At 35.5% G+C, this 19478-nt stretch overlaps 1 protein-coding gene across 1 annotated transcript in view; it reads right to left on the bottom strand.

Annotated features, from left to right (window-relative positions):
- Positions 1 to 7385: 7385 nt before the first annotated feature.
- Positions 7386 to 19478, bottom strand: part of Bub1b (BUB1 mitotic checkpoint serine/threonine kinase B) — a 54435-nt gene continuing 42342 nt past the window's right edge. The window contains exons 15-22 of the mRNA XM_076849386.1: positions 18227 to 18501; positions 17426 to 17559; positions 17002 to 17142; positions 16701 to 16801; positions 13213 to 13362; positions 12136 to 12278; positions 8181 to 8352; positions 7386 to 7496 (exon numbers count right to left, since the gene is read on the bottom strand). Coding sequence (XP_076705501.1) covers positions 7386 to 7496; positions 8181 to 8352; positions 12136 to 12278; positions 13213 to 13362; positions 16701 to 16801; positions 17002 to 17142; positions 17426 to 17559; positions 18227 to 18501 — 1227 coding nt within the window. The remainder of the gene's footprint in view (positions 7497 to 8180; positions 8353 to 12135; positions 12279 to 13212; positions 13363 to 16700; positions 16802 to 17001; positions 17143 to 17425; positions 17560 to 18226; positions 18502 to 19478) is intronic.

Below are 19478 nucleotides of genomic sequence, written 5' to 3'. Positions count from 1 at the left end.
ATATTTCTGTAATCCCAGCTACTCAGGAGGCTGAGGCAGGAGGAACACGAATTCAAGGCCAGCCTGGGCAATTTAGTGAGTCTATCTCAAAAAAAATAACAAAAAAGGGCTAGGGCAGTAGCTAAGAGGCAGAGTGCTTGCCTAGCAAAAAAAAAAAAAAAAAAAAAAAAATGCTGGAGATGCAGCTTAGGGTTGAGTAACCCTGGGTTCAATCCCTAGTGCTTAAAAGAAAAAAAAAGGGGGGGGGGGGCGGGGCTTACAGCAAGGTGCTCTGAAACCTATAGAACAGTCCGTTTGTGCTAATTCCAGGGCTATTTTTCCAAGGTGTTCCCTTAAGGGACCAAGGGGTGTTATCGGATTGTTAATGTTTGTCTCTCTCTCCCACCACCTTTTTTTTTTTTTAAAGCTTTAGGGCAAATAGTTTTATTCATTGAGGCACTGTTGTAGGCATTAAGGTTAAAATAGGAAATAAAGTAAATCCCTGCCCTTAAGGAACTTAAAATCTGATAGTGGGATTGGAAAAAAAAGAAGTGTACACACACACACACACACACACACAGTGATAGGTGCTATAGAAATAAAAACAGGTAAAAGGGGACAGAAACTAATAGTGAATGTGTGGGATGCTGTGTAAACAGACTGGTCAGGGAAGGCATCTCTGATACAGTGATTTGAGAAAGCATCCACAAGAAGATCAGGGGAAAACAACTCTAGGCAGAAGAGATGGCAAGTAAAAAGGCCATAAAGAGGAAAACAAGCAGGCATGTTTAAGAAACACTAAGGAGGCAGACAGACTATAGTGGAGTGAGCAAGGAAAAGGGGTCTGGGAAGAGGTCAAAGAACTAGTAGGATTAAAGCAGATAGTATTTTGTAGGCCATAATCAAGTCTTTGGATTTTGGGTCACTTAAGATGGGAAACTATTGAAGCGTCCTGATTTGGCATGAACGGGCTATGGGAGAAGCAAACTCATAGGAACTTGAGATAATGTAGATGAAAAGTGATGTAAATATTTGCTGCATACCATTGGCTCTACACATTCAGATTCAATTAACCCTGGTTTAAAATTTTATTTAGAAAAAATTATATGTGTAGGAGCTGGGCTTATAGCTCAGTGGTAGAGTAATTGCCTAGCATGTATGAGGCACTGGGTTCAATCCTTAGCAACACATAAAATAAATAAAGGTACTGTGTCCATTTAAAACTAAAAAAAAAATTAAAAAAAATTGCATGTGTAGTGAACATGTACAGACTTTTTCTTGCTATTATTCTCTAAAAATGTTTACGACTTTTTACATTGCATTTCTATTATAATAGGTAATAATTACACATTAATAATTACACATAATTTAGAGATGATTTAAAGTACATAAGAGAATATACATAGGCATATGAAAAAAATACTACATAATTTTATATAAGGGTTTGAGTATCTGTGGATCTTGGTATCCATGGGGTGAGGGTGGGGGTCCTAGAACCAATCCTCTGAAGATTCTGAGAGACGACTAACTATAACTAAATTGAGTGTATAGTGTTTTTAATTTTTTTTTTTTTTGGGAGGACAATAGGTAGCTATGTTGAATTGTTTTATTTTTGGCACTGGGAATTGAACATAGGGATGCTTCACCACTGAGCCATATCTCCAGTCCTTTTTATTATTTATTTTGAGACAGGATCTTACTAAGTTGCTTGGGCAAAGAAGGGACTCAGGAAGCAGGTAGCCACTTTAGCCATGGAGAGAGGCCTGAGGAGAAACTAGACAGCTGGACCTTGATCTTGGGAATTCCATTTTCCCAGACTATGAGACAACATATTTCTGTGGTTTAAGCTGCCAGTTTGTGATATTTTGCTTGCCCTGACAAACTAACACAAATATATAGGCAAAATATTAACAGTAGTGACTGTTAATATTAGTGGGATTATGAATGAATAAAACTTTAATTTTTGGCTGTGTTTTTCTTCTGATTTTTCTCAACTCCTCTTTAATACAAATATGTACAAACTAAAACACAATTTTAAAGAACACTGATTGGAACTGGGCTTCCTGGTTTATGTTTTTCTTTAGTTTTTACCTTCTCAGGCTGTTGGGTGCTTAGGATGAGCCCGAGTGTGGTCCCTAAATTGGGTTAGGAGAACACTCCAGAGCTAGAAAGAATAAACTCTAGGTCAGGGTGAAGTAGAGTAGAGGATGAACAAAAATCCACATAAGATAAAATGCTACCTTTATCCTATTAACATTCATAGCTTTTATGTCTTTGGTGGAACCAAGGACCCCATTAAGGTCAACGCTCAGCTAGGCACAGTATTATACATGTGTAATTCTAGTGACTCAGGAAGCTGAGGCAGGAGAATTGGTGAGGCCAGCCTCAACAATTGAGCAAGACCCTGACTCAAAATCCAAAGGCTGGAGATTAGCTCAGAGGCAAAGTGCCCCTGGAGAGGGAGAGAGAGAGAGGTGGCGGGGGAAGGTAAATGTAAATCTACATTTACTGTCCAGTCTCAGAGTAATGACTGTGTGTCAACTCAGTGGATTGAGAAATAAAGTGAACAGAGCAGAGAGAAAGGGCTTGATTACAGAAAAGATACACATGTATCATTTAACATAATCAGTATGAGAAGCAAATGTGAGAATGTTTAAAGAGCTGTCTTCTGGTTAAGAGCAAATATTTCTAAGTTGATCATCTTTCAGATCCAAGTCATTTCACTGCTTCAATTATATACAGTATGCTTAAATATTTTTAGTTGAGATATACTTAGGATACCCTTCTTTTTAGCAATTTTAGAGCAGTGACTAGAATGAAAGAAAAAAAAAAAACAGGCACCAGTATGTAAGAACATTAGATAATCTTGATATTACAATATGAAATAATCAATTAGGTAAGTTTTCATTCCTCTTTTCTACAATTTTCTTCTATATTCCCAAGGTCAGGTATAAATTATACTTCTGCTTGGGTGTCCAGTGCTTCACTGAGACCTAGTCTCTCCCAAATTACTCTATGCTTTAAAGTTATCTTTTTATTCTGACCTCCTGCTTCCTTAAATCTTCTAAACAAGAATCTCCTTTTATTCCTTCACTGATCTTTTCTTGCTCTAATTCATTCTGCATGTAATAATAGAATGATGACTATTGTATTTATGAAAGGTTGCTAAACCCTGTTCCAAGTCTTTTCTTTACCTTTCTAACAACCACATTCCTAAATCAACAGACCCAGTAGCAGCAACACTACGAGGTTATATAAATATACCAAGAGTTGACAGATAAAAATACAAGCCATATATACAAAATATAATTTTGCCACTTGAAATTTAAGGCAATTCGGTGTTTTACCTACTTTTTGCAAACTAAATAAGTGGGTTAATTTTATAGATAGGAGCTATGTGACCGGAAATTGACATATCCCAGATTGTAATTGTTACAGATCTGGGATATGTCAATTTCCGGTCAAATAGCTCCTATCTATAAAATTAAACCACTTATTTAGTTTGCAAAAAGTAGATGAAACGTTAGAAGCACAAAATTAACAAATACTATTTTATTATTTATAAAATACATGGTGACCATAAGAGCACAAATTACAAATTGGAAAAAGTACAGGACAAAGTAAAGGCAAAAGGGTTAAATGACAACAAAGTATCCATTCATATTGAATCCATTTAGCATAAAACAGTTCTTTGTTACAGTTAGATAAGGCTAAGAGTAGGTTCACTACTGTGTTATAAATGCCAGTAACTTAGAAATATACCTCTACTCAAAAGTAGAGAAGTATTGGTAGTGCCTTTAAATGTGTCCTAAGTTAAATTACACCGTATACAGACCCAGGGTTCCACAATACAACCATTGATTTTAGGCAGAAATCTGTGAGAGACCTGACTGCCTATCTTGCTGAAAAAGCAAAGCCCCAGGACTAATTAACTTCCCTACCTTCCATAAAGCTTTGTTCAGGTGACTTTGGAATGTGGTATCAAAAACCCCATTCATTTCTGCTGCAAGTTCCCTCAGAATAGACACTGTGGACTCATCACTGGCATTCAGAATCCGCACAAAGAACTTATTCCACAGTTCACCATCCTTTAGCCTAAAATATATAAAACCATTTCCATCAAGATTAGGCATATGAAAATTAGAATTATTTTTGCTTTCAACTCAGAGGTACATTTATGCACCAAAATGATTTCAGGTAATAAATAGGAATCTAGGGTTAGGGATAATTCAAAGAGCTCTTTGAAAGCCCAGGGAGGAACCATAAAAAGAGCCTACCATAGTGGGAAAAGCTATAATGCACATGAAAGGAAAGCAATTCTCATCCGAATCTGTAAATTACCTATGTATATATTAAGTTATACTTTTCTCCACAAATAGAAAAAAAATTTTGGTTTCCCCTAACTTTCCATAAGTCATTAAAAAGACTATACATAGCTCCACATCCAGTGGTTTTTCATCCTTACAATTCTGAGAATACTAAATTTGCTTCAAATTTAGTATTAAATCTATGTTTGTACCTCTGCTTACTATTATTTTTATCAGAATACTTCTATCATAGTATAGGGCAAGGCCATACCCCACCTATTTCTGCTTGTGACGTTCAGACCTGTCTGGGCCATAGCCGTCCGATTGAGAATGCCTGATTATCCTCTATGCTGACACTATGTTCCAAGTCTATTTCTTTTTTTTTTTTTTTTTAATTTTTTAATATTTATTTTTTAGTTTTTGGCAGACACAACATCTTTGTTTGTATGTGGTGCTAAGGATCAAACCCGGACCGCATGCATGCCAGGCGAGCGCGCTACGGCTTGAGCCACATTCCCAGCCCCCCAAGTCTATTTCTAAAATACATATAAGAGGGCTGGGGATGCCATTGGTAGAGTGCTTACCTAACATGTGCAAGGCCCTGGATTCAATCCCTAGCATCATGCACACATACAAAGTACATGTAAGAAATAAATATGACTGGTAAAATTCTAAATTAAATAAAGAGAAAAATAAATTCAATGGTTTTAAGAGGGGAAAGTGGAGAAAAGGGATATTAAATTAAATATTCAACATTGATTTTCTTTTGTTTGTTTGAACCAAAGAATGCACCAATAAGTCATACACTGGTAAGCTTATGCTGAAAAGTTATTAGCCAAGATAAAAAAAAAAGGTGGAACAGAAGACATTTAGTAAGTTTTATGAGTAGGTTTGAAGAACTAAGGTTCTGAGACCAAGAAACCCATTTTTCTGGGTGTATATGTGATGTCTATTTTTGAGCTGGGTGTCAGGGTGCATATCTGTAATCCCAGCAGCTCAAGAGGCTGAGGCAGGAGAATTGAGAGTTCTCAGCCAGCCTCAGCAACTTAGCGAGCCCCTAAGCAACTCAGTGAGACCCTGCCTCTAAATAAAATATTATAAAAAGGACTTCGGAATGTGGCTCAGCAGTTAATAACCCCTGGGTTTAATCCCTGGTACCAAAAAAAAAAAAAAAAAAAAAAAATTATACACACACACACACACACATAATATATTGACATTTCTTGCTACATATTTGTACACGCACATAACATAATTTGGTCAATTTCATTTCCCAGTTCTCCTTTCTCCTTCTTCCTCCCCCGGGGTACCCTTCCTCTATTCTACTAGTCTCCTTTCTCTTCATGAGACCCACCCTCCTTTATTTTCCCTTTTTCTTTCTAGTTTCCACATCAAAGAAGATATATGTCCCTTGATTTTTTGAGTTTGGCTTTTTTTGCTCAAAAGTTCCATATATTTTACAGCAAATACATAATTTCATTCTTTTGTTGTTGTTGTTGTTGTAGATGGACAAATACCTTTGTTTTGTTTATTTTTATGTGGTGCTGAGGATCAAACCCAGGGCCCCGCACGTGCTAGGCGAGCATTCTACCACTGAGCCACAACCTCAGTCCACCATAATTTCATTCTTTATAGGTGAGTATAATGTCACTGTACGTGTGTCTCTCACATTTTCTTTATCCTTCACTGGCTGATGGATACTGAGACTTGGTTCCATAATTTGGTTATTGTGAATTATACTGCTATAAATAGATATGCATGTATTGATATAATATGCTGACTTTAATTCTTTTTTTTAATATTTATTTTTTAGTTGTAATTAGACACAATACCTTTATTTTATTTATTTACTTTTATGTGGTACTGAGGATGGAACCCAGGGCCTTGCACATGCTAGGCAAGCGCTCTACTGCTGAGCCACAACCTCAGCCCCTGACTTTAATTCTTTTGGGTAAATACTGGGAGATATTGTTGGGGTCATGTGATGGTTCCATTCCTAGTCTTTTAAGAAACCTCCATACTAATTTCCATAATGGTTGTACTAATTTACAACCACATCAGACATGTAAAAGTGGTCCTTTTCCCCCATGTCTTCATCAACATCTAGCATTTTTTTTCCCCCGGTATGAGGATCAAAACCAGGGCCTCATGCATAGTACACAAGTATGCTATACCACTAAGCTACCTCCCCACACTTATTATTTGTATTCTTGATGATGGTCATTCTAACTGGAGTGAGATGAAATCTCAATGTAGTTTTGATTTGTATTTCCCTGATAAAGATATAAAAGACATAAAAGACATTTTTGAATATATCTGTTGACCATTTGTATTTTTTTCTTTTAAGAAATGTCTGTTTAGCTCATTCTAAGCAGCTATTACTAAAATATTATTTGTTTCTTCACCAGTAGATTCAATCTCTGGTTTGGTTCTACACCCTCATTAAAATAACCCCTGGGTTCAATCCCTGGTACCAAAAAAAATAATAATAATAAAAAAAATCATATACTAAAGTCAGTATATAATTTAGAAACCTTCAAGAGATGCTTATTAACTTTTGATGAATGACTATTAAAAAGAAGTTTATGGGGCTGGAGTTGTGGCTCAGAGGCAGAGTGCTCGCCTAGCATGTGTTTAATTCTTAGCACCGCATAAAAATAAAGATATTGAGACCACCTATAACTAAAAAATAAATATTAAAAAAGAGGTTTATGACTAACACCAATTGGTTAACAAGTTATTCTCCAAAAAACTTCTATTAACACTTTTAAACCAAGAAGCTTCTATACTACTCATCAATATTGATAAACTCAGGTTCAGAATTACTGAAGTCTGAATAGTTCAAGTCTTATTTGTTTATATATATATATATAATGTTTTAGTTGTCAATGGACATTTATTTATATGCAGTGCTGAGAATCAAACCTAATGCCTCACACATGCTAGGCAAGTCTTATTTTTAATTAGCAATCCTTTTTCCTGCACCAGTACTTAATCATGGCATTTGATTTAAGAAAACTAATGTTACAAAAGCAGAGACAGAGCACCCAAGAGAGAGAAAATAATTTTCACAGGCAAAGACCCTGAAATCACAAATACTTACTCAGAAGTATTTTGGCTAAGTTTCCAGAGGGACCCATCCCAGAAGACCTGTAGGTGCTCCTTGAACAATAGTAAATGTGCTAAATCTGCTATACCAAACAGGTCTACCTGAAATCACAAAAAGTGCCATCAGCTAAAAAATTTCTCTGCCTCATCATGGCAGTTTATTTAGGTAGGAAGTTGAAAGGTATCCTAGAGCTTAAAACTTATTTTATGACATACAGTTTAGTAGACTATAGGAAAGAAGAAGCTCCCCAAAGAAGTGATCAATTCTATGGATTATCCTTAAGAATCAAAGATGACAAACTCTCTGGACTATCAAATCAAATGTATAGAACAACACATGTGTGGGCTGCTTGAATCAGCAAATGCCTTGTGTCTAGAGCTCAATCAGAAAAGATTTTTGCATATAATGCCAACACTTCACATTTTTCTAATGTTCTTTTTATATACATTATTGAATTTGATCTACACAATAATTCTAATGTGTAAGAGCAGAGACTGTTATACTTTTTTTGTAGAGATCATAGAAAATGACTTATAAAAGATCACATGGACAGGGCCCTAACACTTAGGTTACTAAGTCAGGTGTTTATATGAGTATGTGTATATTCTTCAGTGCTGTGACAGGAAAATGATACATTTTACTTGACTTGGTGACACAGTATTTGAAAACTAGGTCATCTATTCTAGGAGAGTCCATAGTAGTAAATCTAGCTTTTACAGCTTATCTAGATAAAGAAGAGATTAAGAAACCCTTCCCATATTTCCTCAGGATTGTTTTACACTTACCTGGTAGGGAGAAGAACAGTTAGCCAGGATCTTTTGTCCTTCCAGGATCTGTACAGTCCGAAAGCCGTTGAGGGGAAAAACATCTAGCTGCACCCTAAGGTCAACACTGTAGGAAAAGTCCACTATCTTCAAAGCTTGACTGTTCTTATTATAATCATAGGGATCGTAGATTCTAAGCCCAGATTTAAGAGAAAGAGATAATAAAAATAGGCCATGAAAGAAGCTGCATAGCTGATCTTTAAAAAAAAAAAAAAAAAAATACTGCAGGTATGTATTAGCCATTCCAACAGCTCCCTCCAGTGGTCAGTAATAAAAATACACACAAAGGAACAAGGACAGTGTCCACTCTTGTGGACTAATTAGTGAGGACAGTGTTAAGACCAGTTTGATGACACTCAGTATATCTAAATCACACTGCATGGCCACTACAGAATAGTTATCAAGCTTTCATTTTATATAGTAGGTACAGAGCAGGTTTCTGCCTTACACTGTACAAATCAAAATATAAAATAGCAGCTGGGCGTGGTGGCACATTCCTGCAATCCCAGCTACTCCGTAGACTAAGGTAGAAAGAAAGCAAGTTCAAGGCCAGCCTGAGAAACAGTAAAATCCTGTCTTAAAAAAAACAGGGGCTGGGGGAGGCTGGAGATGTAGCTCAGTGGAACAGTACCCTTGAGTTCAATCCTTGGTTCTAAACAACAACCAACACCATACAAATAGCAATGATTTATATACTAGCAGAAATTATGATGGGAGAAATTAAGCTTTTATAAGTCTCATAGCCTTTCTTGTTTACTACTGTAGATGGGCTTTCCTTCCAAAGTTTAATAAAAACAAAACAAAATAAATGAGGCTTTTTTTTTTTTTTTTTTTTGGTAAAGAGTTGCCTATAAAATTTTGTTTCTATTAAACACAATATTGTACCTTACTTCTTTGCAATTACAGCTCTTATTTTCTAAGAAAATACTTTAATATGAATTTACTACCAATTAATTATATTTCACATAATAAACCTATTCTAAGGAGACATAGGAATGAGAGAATGATAAATTATTTTCATGTTTCGTCTGTTTTCCTCAAACTTCTGATTGATAAAGGCCTTATATTCCTAAATACAAGCTTTAACTAATCTAATCTACAGCACAGAAGAATCTTACTTTAAAATTTACAACTCTCCTAGTTTTCCTTGGCCCTAGATCCAGCTTATTTTTGATCACCATAAAAATTATGATCACTTAAAAACATTTTTTTTTTTAACTTTGGAAAGATAGAAAAAAATATTTCTTAGATGAACAAAAAGAAGCATGATCGTTCACAATCCCTCTGATGAACTATCATTACCATGGGCAAAACTTTCTGGTTTTTATGGATCTAATTTTTATTACTGCCCCTGATCCCCAAATATGTAGACATTGAACTAAGTTATTTTGATAGGTTCTTTATTTTGTGAATCTACATGAAATTTATTGCCAAATTTATTAAGAAATAACAACATAGAAATTAATGTTCCTTTGACACACTATGTGCTCGCCTGGAGTCCCTGGTGGCTGAGAAGGTCTATTTGAAGACATGGGCCACAAATGCCCAGTTCTAAAAAGGTTTAGAAAATACCTCTGATTCCAATTTTCATAGTCTGGAGAACTCTACCACAGTGCTCTGAACTTTTAGTGTTGTAAAGTAGGGACAAAATAAAAACTATGTCAGGGGTTCTCATAGTTGGAAACACAGAAGTTATGGTGGTCAACATGGCTTGGGGGAATGTTACTTGCACTTAATTGGGTGAACTGGGGATTTATGGGGAATAGGGATATAAAACATCCTGCAATGCTTGAAACAGACCTGCAGAAAGAATTCTCATCCAAAATACCTATGGTGCTCTTGATAAAAAATGTTGCTATATAATGTCTGGGTAACTATTAAGACTGCTATCTTGCTGGATATGGTAGCACACACCTGTAATTCCAGCAGCTCAGGAGGCTGAGGCAAGAAGATCACAAGTTCAAAGACAGCCTCAGGAACTTAGCAAGGTCCTAGGTAATTTAGCAAGACGCTGCCTCAAAATACAAAAATAAAAGGTAGAAATGATAGCCTGTTACACAAATTGATCTGAAAATGTACTTTACCCATGAAAATGAAGACTAAATACAAAGGAATTAGTTAATAAACATCCATCTAATGTTTGCTTTGCTATTCTATAAAATTAATCTAAAATAAAAAGTGCTTCAAGTCTGACAATTCACTTATTCTTATTTTCCTGTTATTTGAATATGCAGTAAGAATGAAAAATATAAAATGCTGGGTTAATGTAAAAAAAATTATATATAAATAAAGAGCTGGGGACACTGTTCAGTGGTTGAGCACCCCTAGGTTCAATCCCTAGTACAAAAAAAAAAAAAAAAAAAAGACTGTTATCTTAACCTGGAGGCTGAGACAGGAGGATTGTAAGTTTGAGGCTGACCTGTGCAATGGCGTAGCAAGATCCTATCTAAAAATAAAAACTGAAAAGGATTGGGTGTGGGCTGGGGATGTGGCTCAAGCAGTAGCTCGCTCGCCTGGCATGCGTGCGGCCCAGGTTCGATCCTCAGCACCACATACAAACAAAGATGTTGTGTCTGCCGAGAACTAAAAAATAAATATTAAAAAATTCTCTCTCTCTTTTTCCCTCCCCCACTCTCTTTAAAAAAAAAAAGAAAGAAAAGAAAAGGATTGGGTGCATTGCTCTTGTAGAACACTTGGTTAGTAATGTGCTAGACCCCTGGGTTCAATCGTTATTACTATAGGGAAGTTAAAGACTACTATCTCAGGAAAAAAGGTAGGATTCTCTAGTTCTTTGCAGAAATCCATTTTGAGGCCAACTGTGTTTAAAAGTCTAATTCAGCCTCTTCTTATAGTTTAAATAGTCAAAAGAAAGGTAAAATAAAGATTTCAGGGCTAGTGTGGTGGCACATCCCTGCAATCTCAGTGATTACAGAGGCTGAGGTAGGATTCAAGTTCAAGGCCAGCCTTGGCAACTTAGACCCCATCTCAAGTTGGTGGTACAGTGCCCCTGGGTCAATCTCTATTTCTGACGCGGTGTGGGGAGGGGGGAATAGGATTCCAGCTTTTAGTGTATATTAATGACCTTAATAAGTTAACTGCTTACTAAAACACAGGGTTGAGGAAGAAAAGGCATCTTTAAATCAGGCCACCCCACTCAAATACTATGAGACCAATAATCACTAAAAGGGTGTGTTAATTCTCTGATCCTTTACATAAAACAAAAATCTTGGGCCATCTTTTCCTTGTTTGTGACTCAACATTTTCTATATTTTTTCAGCTCTAAGTATTTTGGCTTCATTTTTTTCTTTTTGCCCTTTGCTCAACCTCCAAATCTTATGACTAAATTGGGTTTAGCTTAAAGACTAAGTCCTTTTACTTGGTTTGTATTTACACTCTGGTTCTACTAACTTCTTCTGGTTCGTGTCTCAGTTTGGCTTAACTTAAGCTTTGGTCTTTGAAACTGAGCAGTGCCTCTACTGCTGCTATATCTGCATTGTCCCAACTCAAAAAAATTAGTAGACAATGAATGTAAGTCACATTCCTCAAGATATTTATACTTCATATCTCTTCACACAGTTAATTCTTTTATCTGAATTAATATATTTCCTCAATGTGTTTTTCCTTTTCTTTTTTAGTAGATGAACACAATACATTTATTTTATTTATTTATTTTTATATGGTGCTGAACATTGAACCCAGTGCCTCACATGTGCTAGGTAAGAGCTCTACCACTGAGCTACAATACAGTGTGTTTTTTCTTTATGTTCTTTTAAGCTAATCCTAATGATTACTTTTAGGTAGCAAATATTCTCTGAAAGAAATGTGTTCACTGATATGGCATTCATCAAAAAGCATAAAAAAGGGCAATTACCCATGTCTTAAAAGAAAGCTGACAATTAGAATAAAAAGGACCAACCTGTTTCTTAGAATCAAACTCCTTGGACTCAAGTCCCCATGGACTATTTCTGCTTTGTGTAGCTTTTCCACTATTGTCAAAAGATTATAAATAATCAACACTATTATTTCATGGGTAATAAATTCACTGTGCTGGAGAAGATCCTGGAAGTAGAAGAGAAAACATGAAATTTTTCCAGTTGGGACAATTATAGTTATACTTAATACCTTGATAACTGATGCTCTATACTCTTCCTTTTTGTTCTCTACTAGAATGCTGACTAGGTCTATGTCCCAGTTTTAACAACAGTATGATCTCCTATAATATTGTAAGGATTTAATGAGATAAAGGAAAGAGTATCAAGGATGAACTGTGTCCATAAGAGGTGCTCTGTAAATGTTTTAAAATAATTTCATTCCAACCATTTTAGAGAATTCATATTACTATCAAAATCCTCGACAAAAATTTCTTAAGAGCATGCCAGTGGTGGCTAAGTGGTAGAGCATTTGCTTAACACGTGCAAGGTTCTGAGTTCCTAGTACTGGTGGTGTGTGTGGAGGGGTAGGGGGGTCACGTGCAGGGCAAAGAATAAAATTATATGTTGTGTCTGGGTTTTAAAATAATCCTAGGAGTGGGGCATAGTGGTGCATGCCCAGTGATTTGGGAAGCTGAGGGAAGAGAGTCACAAGTTCAAGGCCAGCCTCAGCAATTTAGCCAGGCCCCAAGCAACTTAGTGAGATGCTCTCTCAAAATAAAAAATAAAAAGGGCTGGGAATGTAGCCCAGTAGTAAAGTGTCCCAGGGTTCAGTAGTGACCCCCCACCAAATTCTGGGGGATAGGGGTGCTATATATAAAACAAGAGTATCCATGAGCTGATGATTAATTATCCTAGTTAGATGACTGGCTCATGGGAGTTTACTGTATAAATCTATCTTCTTTTTTGGTCAAAATAAAAAGTTAAAAAAAAAAAAAACTTGTGAAAAGAAAAGTAATCAATGCTTTAAACTTTTAATTCATCTATTGCTAGAACACTGGCAGGAATTTTGTACTACTATCTACTTGAGGACTGTGAATTATGTTTTTAGTATTAATGCAAACCTGCAAGGTGAAGCAGTTTACATATTGGTACCAAACAATATAGCCATCTTCATATTGATAACAGCTGCAAAAGTGATCATACTCCTCATTTAAACGTTCCTTTAACTTGAGGTTGATATAAAAGTCCCATGGGATGGATTGAGAAGATACCTATAAGATATTTTAAAAATAAGAGCAATTAGCTGGGCACAGTGGCGCACACCTGTAATCCCAGTGGATTGGGAGGCTGAGGAAGGAGAATCATGGGTTCAAATCCAGCTTCAACAATGGCAAGGCACTAAGCAACTCAGTGAGACCCTGTCTCTAAATAAAATACAAAATAGGGCTGGGGATGTGGCTCAGTGGTTGAGTGCCCCTGAATTCAATCCCTGGTACAAAAATAAATAAATAAATAAAGGAGCAATTAGAATCTATGCCTATGGCTAGCAAACCAAAACCAATTCCTTCTAGTCTTTCTGATAACCCAACACAAATAATAGTGAACTTTCTTTTTCCCCTTAAAGGAACATCTTAAAAGGCATAAATCTACAATAAGGGACATAATAGCAACAAGATTTTGGAAGCTAGAAAGAGGAATAAGAAGTTAACATTTCAGTTAGATGACCCTATAGTATATAACTGGTAGCAACAACTACCTATGGAAGTAAGGCTAAGGATAGAGCTAAAGTAATAGTGGTTGAACTCCATTTAAGAAGAAGCTAGACCCTGGAATCTCCCTCTTGTTCCTTTAGGCCAGCCTAGAAACTGCCACCCAACAATACCCAACCCCTTACCAGACTACAAGTTTGTTTCATTTAAAATATCAAACAATGGAGCTTTGGACTAGAGGACACTAGTTACCAGTACAGATGCGAATAGAAAACCGGGGAAAAGTTTATATATGAAATGTTAAGATGTAACTCTCTACCATTGCATCCTCTGAACAAATTTCCTTATACAGCTTTCAGAAAACTAGTAGCCAGGCTTATATGCTCTAAACAGGAAATCAGAAGTCTTATTAGGGGGATCTGTTTGGCTCAATAGAAAAGATCTAAAGACTGAAGGGTTTTCCAATAAAATGACCCACCTACATCATCCTGCAGTGAGTTACTTAGCTATTAAGGTCCCTCTAAATTCAGAGCTTTCCATTAGTTTTTAGTGTTCCACACTTAAATCTGAACAGCAAGCCAAAGGCTCAGAGAAAGCCTCTAATATGAAAGAGATGTAAAAAGACAAAAACAGGAGGAAACATGATGCAGGAAGAAAAAAACATTTAAAGTATCATTAATGCTACAAAGAAAATCCTGGGAACAAAAAAAAAAAAAAGAAGAAAAAAAAAGAAGTCTTGTAAATTAAAAATAAGATCCTATCATGATCCAGAGAGAGGGAAAATTAGTTTCACACAGTCTGGTGGCATACACCTATAATCCTAGCAACTTGGGAAGCTGAGGTAGGAGGATCTCAAGTTCAAGGGCAGCCTCAGCAACTCAGCAAGATTCTTAGCAACTCTGAGAGACCCTGTCTCAAAATAAAAAAGGACTGGGATGTAGCTCAATGTTAAAGTGTCCCTGGGTTCAATCTGTGTACTTCCCCCCAAAATAAAAAACAATGAAGACTGAAAACAAATTTGACAAAATATAGCTGGAACTCTGTATCTGCAGGTTCTGCATTGGAAGATCAACTAACCATGGATAGAAAATATTTGGGAGAAAAATTGCACCTATACTCTTTTTTTTTTCTTATTATTCTCTAAATACAGTACAACAACTATTCACATAGCATTTACATTATGTTGGGTATTATAAGTAATCTAGAGACAAAATATACTGGAGGATATTTTAGGCTATATGCCACTACTACACCATTTTATTTAAGGCACTTGAGCATCCTCAGATTTTGGTATCTGTAAGGGGTCCTGGAACCAATCTTCCACAGATATCAAGGGGCAATTGCACTATAGAAAGTCAAGTAATTCCAGGCACAATGGGGCATGCCTATAATTCCAGCGACTCAGAATACTGAGGCAGGAGGATCGCAAGTTCAAAGTCAGCCTCAGCAACTTGGTGAGGCCCTAAGTAACTTAGCAAACCCTGCCTCAAAAAAAATAAAATAAATAGATAGATAGATAAATAGGATTGGAAATGTAGCTCAGTGATTAAGCATGAGTTCAATCTTTGGATCAAAAAAAAATAAAACGTAAAGGGATGGAGTTGTGGCTAAGAGGTAGAGTTGCTCACCTAGCATGCGCGAGGACCTGGGTTGGATCCTCAGCATCGCATAAAGATAAACAGATAATAAAAATGTGTGTCCAACTACAACTAAAAATAAATATTTTTTAAAAAGCAAAGCAAAAAGACAAGGAGAAAAATAGGAGAAAAAAAGTAATGTTTTTAGGGGCTGGGGATGTGGCTCAAGTGGTAGCGCGCTTGCCTGGAATGCGTGCGGCACGGGTTCGATCCTCCGCACCACATACAAACAAAGATGTTGTATCCGCCAAGAACTAAAAAATAAATATTAAGAAAAATTCTCTCTCTCTCTCTCTCTTAAAAAAAAAAAAAAAAAAGTAATATTTTTAGAGGTCCTGAACAGGAGAATCCATATCCTTCTAAAAAAAAAAAATTACTGAAAATTCTTTATTTCTCTCCATTGAGACAATCAGAGAGAATGAGAAGAAATAATTTTTTTCCATTGAAGAAAATTTCTCAGAACTGAAGGAATTTCCAGATTGAAATGGCCACCGAGTGTCTAGCAGCATAAGTGACAAGAGACTTGTACCAGAATATGTAATTTTGACATTTCAGAATACTGAAGACAAACATAAGATCCTATCATGATCCAGAAAGAGGGAAAATTAGTTTCACACAAAACTTCAAGAGCAAAAGGCTTCTAAAGCTAGGCTAGATGCCAAAAGATAATGGAGCTCTTCTTTAAAAATTGGAGGAAAAAAAATGTTTTTTTAATAGTATTCAATATCCAGCTAAATTATCAATTAAGGTAAAATTATAATTAAGGAATTTCCTAATATAAGGTTTCAAAAACTCTGTAACCCATCCCTTTTTCAGGAAGCCACTAAAGGACATGCTCCTCCAAAATATGAGGAATTAAAGTAAGAAAGAATTAAAAACAGGATCCAAGAAACTGGGTATCCAATATAAGAAAAAGATGATGTAACTACTGAGGATGGTGGTGAATGAAAATTAAGGTAACACTGCATGTGTTCAGATTGTCCAGATTGAAAAAAATCAAAAAATTTCAGGATAGATTTCCTTAAAAAGTTAAATTGAGAGAATACTTAACATGTTTGGACCCATTGAGAGATTTACACAATAGTCTCTCATTTCTGGTATCTGGTCCTGGCTCATAATGGTGACTAAATTCTTAATGACTCACTGACTTTCTAGTAAGGAACCCAAGATTATTAGAAAGATTTGAATGTACTATGGGACAGAATTATTGCTTTAACCTACATTATCTGCAAGGTAACTAAAATTACAAAGAACCAGTCCCACCTTTATTATGGTTAGCTCTGCAGAGTTTCTTGATGCCACCCAAAATAACTTATAATCTTCACATATTAGGTATTCTTGTTTAATACAGTAATCCTCATTACCTGTTGAGAAGGATTAATTCAATTTAAAAATTACTGTGAAAGTAAAGCAATTCCAGGCATAATGGGGCATGTCAACATCTATAATGCTATTTCTTTTAATCTAGAAACATTTGTAGTACTCAAGCATTAAGGTCAACTACAAATAAGCACTTATTTATATACTGTCATGTGCAAAAAGATATGCATTCAATAATACTTACCTAATTCAATTTCCTTCTCTATTTCCAATTTAGGCATTGGTCTATCTTCTACAGAAAACTCTGCAGAAGCACTTAACTCTGGTAGGGATTTTAGTAGTTGTCTGCGACACTGAGGACACCAGGGTGACTGAATAGGGTTTTCTACGGCAAGAAAAAGTTGGAAAAAAAAAATCATCTAAAATACTTACTGCTTAAAATGGACATTATAATGGGGGGCAGGGAGGAATTACAAAATCAATACTGCCAATCTGATTATATTCATTTGCCTCAAGTCTTTATGGAACTGTGTTCAGTTAGTATTAGTTTCTAGAAATATCATAATTGATAACAACTTCTCTAGAGAGGAAAAGAATACAGTTAAGTTTGCTGAGATAAATAAGTGTTCATTAAACATGGATCTGGACATAAAATTAGATGATACTACCTGTAGTCTCATTAGTAAGCTCCAGTTTCTCAGGAATCTGAAGACTTTTGATAGAGGAGGTACTTGAAACTGAGGCAGAAGATCCAGAGAAGCCAGAAGAGTGGGTGACTTCACGACTATCTTCAATAATTGGACTGAAAGAATCACAAGTGATTTGATTGATATCAATTATCTTAGGTATAACAGAATCAACAAAAATAAGCTGGTATATATTATCCCCATATTTCTGATCAACTTTATTTAAAAATCATTTATAATAATTGTCAGCCTCAGCAATAGTGATTCTCTAGACCACTTAGTAAGACTCTATCTCAAAATAAAAAAATTTTAAAAAGGCTAGGGATGTGACTCAGTGGTTAAGTGCCCCTGGGTTCAATCCCTGGTACTAAAAACCAAAAACAAAACCAAAGAAACAACAACAAACACCTTTTTCTTTAATACATTTCCTGTTGATTATCTGAAATCAACATTAGTTATTCTACCATTATTTTAAATTTAATATTAAGAAAAAATTGTCTCCTCTTTTCCAATCTTATACCTAAATTGTTGCATTTCCTCAAAGGTAACATAATCCTCCTAGATCTCTTAGACTCATAATTATCACAATTTACTTCCTCTAACCCTTGTATCCAAACTAATCACTAAGTTGACAATTTATCTAGAAAAGCCTTACTCTCATATAAAGCATTTGGCAACTAAGTACCTAGAAGAGATAGTGATAATTGATCGCTGTAACTGACAAGCACTCATACAATAAGAAAGCAAACATTCTGGTTTGTAAAACCTATAATCGCCCATCACCTCAGTTTCTTGATGCTGAGGGTTTGATTGTAGATGGTGCCACATGCAGTCTGCTGCTCCTCAGAAGTCTTTGCATCTAGATCCTCTTCCTGCAATAGTCTCCCAGGATCAGAAGGGAGATCCTTCAAAGACATTATCTCATGAAAAGGAGTGGATGCAAAATGAGCTGCTCTAGCAAAGTCACAAGTGTCTTCTGGGTTAGGACAAATAGTTACATTCCTGAAACCTGTGATAATGGCATCCTCACTCAAGGGCTCAATTCCAGTAAGTTCATCCTGAAATAAAAACCATATAGTTTAGCTGAAATATATCAATAAACATAAGAATGGTGATGATTATTAACAGAGAATACATAAGTAGCATATCAGGATCTCTAGGTAAAGACAATAAATAAAATCACATGATAGCTTTCGAAGAAAATGATTTTGAATCACGAACACAAAAAACTATGCCTAATCAAAAAATAGATTGTGATGAGTCTCCATACAAGAAAAAATATTGGCCAATTTTTCCCCCAAAGAATTTCACCTAATTAAAGCACTAATATTATTTTTCTTCTGTCATTCACTTAGAAAATATTCTGCCATTCTCCTAATTTTTAAGAGAGAAAACATGTCTTCCTCTATGCCATATACTTAATTTTTATTTTATTCCTTAAAGGTAATTCATGATTTTGATAGAAATGGAAAACTAAGTATCACAATGAACCACCTGAAATACTATTACTCAATCTAATATTTTTATTATATAATTAAAACACGACTTTGTCTTTTAAAACATATGTGGTTTTAAACAGCAACTAGTTTTAAAAGAATATTCAATGAAAAAATATCCGTCCTACATGCAACCACCTATCCAACCCCTATTCCTACTCCCCCCAAAGTCAGCCACTATTACCAAACAAATCTGGTAGTATATATGCAGAAGCATATTCTTTGTATCTAAGAAAGAAGTTGTAAAAAAGATTACAGTATATATGCTATTATGCATTGTTCCATCTTATACTATTCGCATTTTTTTCTAAGCTATTAAACATTCTTTAAAAACATGATGGTCACATTATAGGATTTTTAGAAATTAACTGAGGCCTTCAAGTTATTCTCTATTTTCAACCAGTAAAAAAACTATTTTCAAATATGTCTATACATAAATCTTTTTGAACATCTTAATATTCCTAGGATTGATTCCTAAAAGAATTATTAGGACAAAAGGTTATAAACACTTAAGGTTCTTTATACATATTGTTTAGCTG

Source organism: Callospermophilus lateralis, chromosome 3 (genome assembly GCF_048772815.1).
Source record: "Callospermophilus lateralis isolate mCalLat2 chromosome 3, mCalLat2.hap1, whole genome shotgun sequence".
In the NCBI taxonomy this organism is placed as follows: domain Eukaryota; kingdom Metazoa; phylum Chordata; class Mammalia; order Rodentia; family Sciuridae; genus Callospermophilus; species Callospermophilus lateralis.
The sequence above is the reverse complement of the archived record's forward strand: the minus strand, read 5'-3'. Positions and strand labels throughout refer to the sequence as shown.